This window comes from Cotesia glomerata, linkage group LG7 (assembly GCF_020080835.1).
Source record: "Cotesia glomerata isolate CgM1 linkage group LG7, MPM_Cglom_v2.3, whole genome shotgun sequence".
NCBI lineage: Eukaryota > Metazoa > Arthropoda > Insecta > Hymenoptera > Braconidae > Cotesia > Cotesia glomerata.
In genome coordinates, this window is record NC_058164.1 from 22,793,120 (window position 1) to 22,802,328 (window position 9,209).

The 9,209-nt window shown below is 34.2% G+C and overlaps 1 protein-coding gene across 1 annotated transcript in view; it reads left to right on the forward strand.

The window, feature by feature from the left end:
• Positions 1 to 7,300: 7,300 nt before the first annotated feature.
• The window catches only part of LOC123269764, a 7,815-nt gene continuing 5,906 nt past the window's right edge, over positions 7,301 to 9,209 (forward strand). The window contains exons 1-4 of the mRNA XM_044735599.1: positions 7,301 to 7,903; positions 8,115 to 8,364; positions 8,479 to 8,559; positions 8,675 to 9,202. Coding sequence (XP_044591534.1) covers positions 7,898 to 7,903; positions 8,115 to 8,364; positions 8,479 to 8,559; positions 8,675 to 9,202 — 865 coding nt within the window. The 5' untranslated portion in view covers positions 7,301 to 7,897. The remainder of the gene's footprint in view (positions 7,904 to 8,114; positions 8,365 to 8,478; positions 8,560 to 8,674; positions 9,203 to 9,209) is intronic.

Here is a 9,209-nt window from a genome sequence, read left to right on the forward strand (position 1 = left end):
TTTTAAGAAGTGAACAAAACTTCTGAACAGCTAGTCATCTTAAGAGATGCAAGAGATATTAAAACAGATACGGAGTTATGGATTTTATCAAAACTAAAGGTATAATTTCATTAGAACAATATGTGTGTTGAAAATGCGATCATCAGAAACCTACCCGCAAGCAATGTCATTGATTTAAAGGTCATACTTGGGTCAACCAATACCTCTTGTTTATTATCGCTTAGATACTGTTCAGTATATGTAAATTTAATGGGTAGGGCATCCAGTTACTTGATAACGTGATAAAGAGTTCAATTAAGTAAAACAATTTATTAATAATGATAATAATTGCTAATTGTTAGTTACAAACAGGATATTTACAGATTAAGTTTTATGATGGGTAATACCCAAAGACATTAATGTTTTGCCGCCAAGGCAAAAGAGAGTTGGTCACCCCGACTCTCATAACTATACCTGCTTTGCCGCCAAGGCAAAAGAGAGTTGGTCACCCCGACTCTCATAACTATACCAAAAGCTTAACCATACTCGAGACTCAACAAGAGTCATTTCTATGACTGTTCTCCGCGAACATGTCCAATAACACGTTTTGTAATGGCTGCTGCACCTGCGCACCATGAGCTAGCGGGAAGAAGCCCGGCCGGCACGAAGCACGAGGCGCGAGACGCCATGTGCGAAGTTCAGTTGTGTTTGGGACCTGTAACCGACACAATATACCCGCTAGCCTCGCTAACACTTAATTTCATTTATTCTGTTTTTCATTGTGAACAATTATATAGTAATACATCCATTCTGATATTAAAGTAACTCATCTAGTTAATTAAATTCGTATTCTTTTTCGTGAAAATAATATAAATTCATCGTAATTAAATTTAAACACTTTTGATAGTTGTGACGCAGTACTTTGGTGTGGCGTCACGGCCATTGTTTTAACTTACACGCCGGGTAATAAGACGCGTAATTTCATGACCTTTAAATATTAATTTAACTTCAAATTATTCAGTAATGAATAATAATTAATTAGATTTCGAATAAATTTAGCTTCATAATACGCAATTTAACTTATATTAAAAATATTGAACTTAGTGCTTCTCACGTAATAATCATCAAATATTGCAATTTATTTAAATTCTCGCGAATAATGCATAATTAATCAAAATAAATTAAAAATAGTTATAATCACGAAATAATTCAAATTGACTAATCAAAATCTATTTCATCTCAATTTAACTAATCAATTTATTGTCTCAAATCATAAATACGTTTGATCCTCTCGGATCAATTGAATCGATCTTTTCAGATCAAACGCACATTGATCCTCTCGGATCAAAATCCTCAGATCCTCTCGGATCATTATTAACAGGTACCGGTTGACCTCAACATTTACAAATATATATTTACACAAATTATAATTTTGTAATTAAATTACTATGTTTCAGGTCATTCTAATTCTAGGATTTTGTGGAGCGATGCGATGCAAAGAACTTGGCCTCTTAAATCATAATGATGTCAAAGATGTTGGGTCTAAATTTATCGTATCTGTTCGAGGCACCAAAAATTATTACCCACGATCTTTTGTGATCATGAATAAATACTACAACTTTGTCAAAAAATACATTGCTTTACGGCCTAAAAACTGCACAAGTGAAAAATTCCTTTTGTGTTACAGAAATGGACGTTGCATTCGTCAACCAATGGGTAAAAACAAAATTTGTATCGTACCCCAAAAAATTGCAAGGTTTTTTAATTTACCCGATCCGGAAGGTTATACGGGACATTGTTTTCGTCGTACTTCAACGACACTGCTAGCAAACTCTGGAGCCAGTTTAACCACTATTAAACAACATGGAGGATGGTGGTCTAGCAGTGTCGCTGAAGGTTACATTGAAAATTCATTACAAAACAAGACAAGAACATTCAATAAAATAATCAATTCAGAAAACCAGCAGCCACTTCATGAAAAAAACGTACACCAATCTCAAGTAACTCATCCGCCAGTCAAAAGGGCTCGATTTTCAGGCGTTTCAAGTAACGTAGATCTTTAAGATCCACAACCGTCTACTTCTACTGTCAAATCTGCTCATGAATTAATTGCTGACGAAGAAAGCGTACCTTCACCTACACGCATTGTAGAAGATATTGACGGCTTAGACTTCGACATTCCGTTTGAACCGATACCACAAAAAAATCCGAATTTTCGGTTGAGAGCTGAAGCTTCAAAACAAGCTTTAAAAAAAAGTAAAGAGTCTACGAAGGAAACAAGAGAAGTATTGAGTGAATTAAAAAATGAAAAAATTTCAAATGCGTTTAATTTGATGTCCCCTGCTGTAAGATTTGAGAACTGCACTATTAACAGCATTAATATTTATACCAAGAATAATGATGATCTTTCGTAATTATAAAATGTGATCGAAACAAATAATTATTTTCTTATCGAGAGAATAATTGTATTTCGTTGTTTTCAAAGAAAGCTAACTTTGAACTTGTGATTATTAAAGTTAATATATAGTTATTTAAGTCACTGAGGTTTAAATAAACAAAGAATTTATGTACGTGTTACTTTAAGAGCTATCAGATAATATAATTTAAAAAATTATATAATTTAAAATAATGATAAAGTTAATAATGTTATTTAAATAGAAAATGGAATTTTCTGATAAACTTTTCGAACTATTGATAAGAAAAATAATTGTATTTTGTTTTTTCCAACGAAAATATAAAAATTATAAAATAATATAATATAATTTAAAATAAGTATTTTTGAGGTGGGGGGGCTCCGCCCCCTCCCCAACCCCCCGCTGGGGCTTCGCCCCTGGACCCCACCGGGGCTTCGCCCGTAGACCCCGTGCACAATTCGCTGAGTTCCATTGAACTTTTTTACGAATTTTGGGCCTGGCAGGATAAAAAATAGTATGTGCAACATGGGACGAAAAGTACTACATTTCTGTCCCGGGTATTTGCCACCCTCGCCTTCGCCTTGGGTGGCAATTACATACCCGGGACAGAAAGTAGTACTTTCGTCCCATGTTACACAATATACTATTTTCTCAGGAAATGGTTTGAGAAACCCTGGCTTCTGATTATCAGGACTTTGATTGTTCAGTGATCCGTTAGAATACTTAGATAGTACTGAACTATTCGGTACAGATGTACGGAATACTGTGGACCTTCTTCGTATTTGATAATCCTGTCCCCTACTACGACATCGCCCGGCCAATCAAATAAAAAAAATTTAGTAGCGAGTATATTTGAATAACTTAAGTAAAATTATTAGACTATAGTAGTTCTGTCGTAGACTATAGAATTTGGGGTTATGTTGAAAAACTGTTTTTGCTTAGTACATATTGAGCTGCGTAGACTTGCGCACGTAAGACATAAGTGTCGCTATAGTAGGGATAGAAGGATGAGTTAAGTACATTGAGATTATAATGTAGTTAGTTAGAAATTACATGTTGAAATCATATCAGATTCAGATGTATCTGCTGTTAACCGGGAGAATAAGTTATCTATAATGATCTTGTGTGTTTAAAGGATCGTGATCTTAAATTTCCTAATTGTGCCAAGTTCTTTAAGCAGTTCTTGTGAGAAAAAGTGAGAAGAAGAACAAAAACAGTAAATTTGTACAACTATTTGTTTATTTTATAATATTATTACTATTATTGCAACTTATTGCTTATTGGTCATGGAATCATATCACCTCGCAACTATCTAAAATGTACAGAGTATCTTAAAAAATAGTATACTAAGTAAAGTTACATAAAGAATTATTTAAAGTTCAATAACAATAATTGAGCATCCAAATTTCATATTTACTGAATATCTTATTACTAACATCTATATCTTAAATACATAATAAAAAGTATTTGAATATTACATACATTACAATTTTCTATTTACACAAGTAATAACATCTTTAAACTATGTACTAATAAGAAGAATTAAATATTAAAAAAAGTAAGAACAATAACCGTGCTCATAAAGTGTAACTCACATACAAGTTATGTTATATCTACGCAAAAAAAATATGAAAAGTAAACATCCTGACGTCATGCTATTGTTGAGAATATTCAAGAACTAAAATAATTGAATATAATTATTATTTACAACTTTGACGTTGGTGTAAAGGGAAATTTGACAATGCTACTAATAACTAAAAAACATCATAATAAGTCATAAGATAGGATGATACTTTAGCTTAATGATTATGTCTGACATGACTATTTCAGGCTGCTTATTCGCAAATATCGCGTTGTTCAGTAAATCCAATCCAAATAATAGACCCACCCCAGGTCCCATCGGCATCGCGTAGGCTAACCCAGTTGAACCGCCGTTTGGGAACACTGTAAAAGTACAGAAAATCTCAATAATGATTGCTTACTGATACTGACTGGTACGTCAGACTCTGAAATGAGCATCTGGCAAAATAAGATAGGATTTTGTTTGCATGTTTGAAAATACTACACTGTTCCCGAGTCGAAAAAATGAACTTACATGAGCTTAAATCAATTGTTTTAGTATAGCAGTTAAGTTCATTCAAGTTAATTTTTTCAACTCGGGTTAATATAAAATAGAATCAAAATTTTTAATTTTAAATTTACCTGATGTTCCGATGATGAGGAAGATTAAGAAGATTAAGAAGACGAGACGTCTTTCCGTGAAGCATGGTTGTTCGATTGTAGAGAGTAGCTGATGAATTGTCTAGATGCTGTCGATCTGACTGCTTGAACTCAAGTGTGCTTCGTCGAGGTAAGTCGCTCATTATATACGGCCACACGTGACGTATTTGAAAAATTTAACTAATCAGATGTTCTGACCCCAATTGAATATCTGATTAGATTTCGTCATCACATTTGGTCACGTGCAACATGGAATAGTAGGTATCACACATGTTGTGGGTGACAACCCAATAAGAACACGTCACGAAAAAAAAAAATAAATTCCAAATTTATCATATTAATGGCCTCGTTGTAGGCAAAAAGATAACAGCTTCTATGAGAATGTTGACGTCTGACCTTTGCGAATGTAAATAGTTCTCTAATTAACAGCTTCTTGATCGGTAATGAATCGTACCAACTGCTGAATTGATTTCAACTCGTAAATTTATTATCTTGCGCCAGTTGGCCCTTATGATTTGTTATGTTCAACTTTACTCTAATCCGATCAAATTTTCAACAGAACTGAAACTATTCTCTGAAAATCGACCATCTTAAAGTTATTTGTATCTGTAACATACTTGTGTATTCTCTTGAGCTGCGCATGGATAAATTATCGTAAAAAAATATCGTAAATTCGTAACCTTTACATACTACACACTTTATCAGTCCTGATGTAACCTTTAACCCGGTGCTTCGATCGGGAATCCCCGAAATATTGCTTACGTAATTCTAAGTCTTGTCGTTGACCTTTTTTATCATCAATCTTTCAATAGAAATGAAGAATAGTTCACCGGTTAAGTTGCCGTTCCTATATAAGGATCACTAGAAAATTGCGGACATAGTTAGATCCAATCATCCAGCAAACATGGTTTACAGCAAAGCCTTGGTCTTCTTTTTCGTCGCTACCATTGGCACAGTATGTAAGTTAACTTCTGTGTAATTTATGTAAACTTTTTCAGAATGAATTTTTTATCGAACTGCTAAGATCTCAGTCATCTGTTGGGCTATCGAAAAGTTAACCTAGAACAATTGTTTTACGATAATATCAATAATCATCTAGTTGTAAAAAGGTAATACCATAATTAATAACTACGTCATTGTAATCATGACTATTTGTTCAACAGAGACTCCAGGTAGCAGCACACGTGGACTGGCATTTGCAAGACCTTCATTTATCGACGATTTTGTCCGCGATATATCAAATCCTAAACTTCTTGATGATATTGCCAGGGAAATAGCCGAATTCCGGTCACAAATTCCAATTCCACCCGGGAATGGTTGGTGGGTCGCAAAGAAATGTTACATATGGTTGGAGAAAGAATTACATATTTCAACCAACTACGAATTGAAGCTTAACGAGATCAGAAAAAGAAATAAAGACGCTTCCTATTACGTGATCAAAGCTAATGACATATTTGGACCAATTAATATTCAACACGGGAACACTATTTACCCCGTCCCATCAGGCGGCAAACTCCAATTTGGACCAATTAATATATAAAAAGGAAACTCGTATGAAGAACAGAAAAACTAGAAGATAGCTATAAAAGTAATTGAGTTCTATTGCAGAAGAGTTAGACATAGAGAAGAATGCCAATGAAGAGTCTCATCAAATGAAGTCTCTGTTAGCTTATAAATAATTTTAAGTAGTATATAGATTAGTTTTGTTATTAGTTTAATGAACTTTATAGGCTGTGTATTGATTTCTTTGTACATTCTAAATGTACTGATTAGAATTGTTGATTGCTTTCTATACTGCCAAAATAATCTCGTATCATGAGATTATGTAATATAATTATCAATTAAATAAAATATAGATAGAAAAAGGATTAAAAGTTTTATTATTTCTAAACCTCGAGGGTATTGAAAAATAAAAATAAGTTTTTTTGACTTTCTTGAGGAACATCTGATATAAGATTAAAATCAGGATGAAAGTTGCAATAGTAATCTCGTTCATCAAAGATGATAGAATTTCAGTCAAACTTCCGCCTAGAAGATATTTGTCAATAATTTAAAAGACCTATTTGCAAGTCAGAATTTTCAAAGTTAATCCAACCGCTTATCGGCATCAATCCTATCGTCAGTGTTAGTTCAGCGGTGATTGTTGAAGCGGAAGTTCATTTTTCTGTATTATGGCATGTTTTCAATGTAATTTGTCATAGATCTACACTGCCGACAGAAGGTTTTCGGACAAGATGAAAATTTATTAAAACGATAATTAACCCTCTCACGGTCGATTCGAACTGTGTAGTACTTTTTCTCCTGGAGTAGGGATAGCCAGTCGCATGAGCGGACTAACTCCCGCCACCAGATTTTCATGCCTGCCACGTGTTCACTCAGGGCCGTATTTATTATTTTTATGGCTTAACCATGTAAACCTTTACTATACGTCCCTGCGCTCCGCTTACCGGATTGCATGCAGTCCCCTTGCCCTGCGAGTGGGAAAAAAGTGGAAGAAACAACCAAAACCGTGAAAGGGTTAAAAGTAAAATAAATCAAGAAGAAAGTCAATGACACGATCGTACACACTTTGTAAAATAAAATTTTATTTTCTTTATAGATCAAGTAAATTTGCTTATGTATAAAATTTAAATTAAAAAGTAAACACGACGGTTATCCGGAAACTTTCCGTCGGTACTGTATATGTACTTTAGCCAGTTACGCATAATTTGACACAGTGTGCTCTCAATAACAATCATTATGATTAGTCGGTGTCTTATTGAATCTGACTACTTACAGTACGTTCAATAAAATCTTTTCATGTAAGCTAAACTTATTAAAATATAACATACTTTCTAAATTTTATCGAATCAATAAAGTATCCAAAGTTTGGCTCGATCCCAAAAACGATCGAGTGAACATTACTCTTGAATCGACTAGAACGATTTGAAGACAGTACCATGAGTTGTTTATTCTTATACTGTAACTCAGCGCCCACGTGCAGAGATAGGTACGTTTTAGATCAATTAGCGATAATAGCCGTAACATTATCATCACGAAAAATTTACGTCACGCCCTTTTGGTTTTCCCCCACTCTTAAATTTTCGAGTCACCGTACTCCGTCAAATACGGCATGCCCACCTGCGCAGACTGTATTCAAAAGTTGACTTCGAACGTGAAACATCTTATCTGTTTGATCAGCAAGTGAAAAAAACAAGTGGAAGAAAGTGACTCATCAACTTACAAGAAGAACAAGATTCTGATGGAAATATCTGGAATTCATACATAAAATACATAGAAGCATCATGACAGTAAGATTTATTATTAGTTCTTTGAAATAGAATATTAATGCAACGACAAAAAACAAGTGGGAAATTCCACGCGACAATAAAGAGTGTGTCACGTTTATTAATAAATGAGGCCCTCTAGGGTGATCAACAACCTAATACTGACACGTGACTGGTGTTGTGTTCACAATATTGAATTACTTGATGTTTACGGAAGTGTTTTTGATTGTTTCAGATGACACGTCGAAGTGATAATAAGCGAGCATTTTATGTTGTTCAATTCATAGAATTGCCTTTTGAAAGTATTGATGATTACGTATGCGTGCCGTATACGTGGCTGACAGTACGTAAAGCGATGTATGACAAGGTCGTTGTTGCGTACCCTAACGACGAAGATCCTTTTGATACAAGAGATCGCGTGGAGAGAAAGGAGAGATACAATGATAAGTGGAGATTTTATATGGCTACTGTCGAATATAAATCAGGTGAGTTTAAATAAATGTATTAGTTAATAGATTGTGCGTTACATCATTGAAGTATATTCAGATTCCGAAAATCTTATAAATTAAGAGATAATAATATTGATATATTTTCTTCAGATTCTTTCGATGATGCAGAATTTTGGATCGCTGCGAGAAATGATTACGGACCTTTGGTTGAAGAAGAATCGAAAGTAACAGGTGAGAATCAAATTATTTTATCAGTGTTCACAATTTTCATTGTAAATACATTTTTGAATGATACTTATTCTAGATTCCAAGCTTTCCAAATAATACTAGGAATTTTTATTTCCAGATAAGCAACCAAAGCTTCCAGTGAATAAGAAACCGCGCAGCGCCAATCAAAACCATTTGTTCAAATCCAATGATAATTTTCAGAAATCTCTACGAAAAATAGCAATCAAGCGACGAGCACAATCAGAATTAAAAGAAGAACTCGATGGAAAACGGTTGAAACTAAGGGAAGCTGCTCATTCTTCCAATGCGATTGTTAATGACGTCCAAGAGTCCAGAATTTCTATAACCCCATCAAAAGAGACGTCCAACGATAATCAAGAAACCCGCACGGATGATTTCTCAAATAACAAGTTTGCTTCACATCAATTACTAAATTCACTGAAATTGACTGCTAATCTATGCTGTCAAAATAATGGAGCACGACGTTTAGTACCGACTCAAAAAACGGTTGAGAAGAAAATACAGCCCATGGAAATCGAAAAAACTATCGCTACTCCTTCACAGAACTTATCGAATTTGATGGGCCGAACCATATCATTATCAACGAGCTCAGTAGAACGACAGCAACTACAGAAATCAAAAATACGCATTGG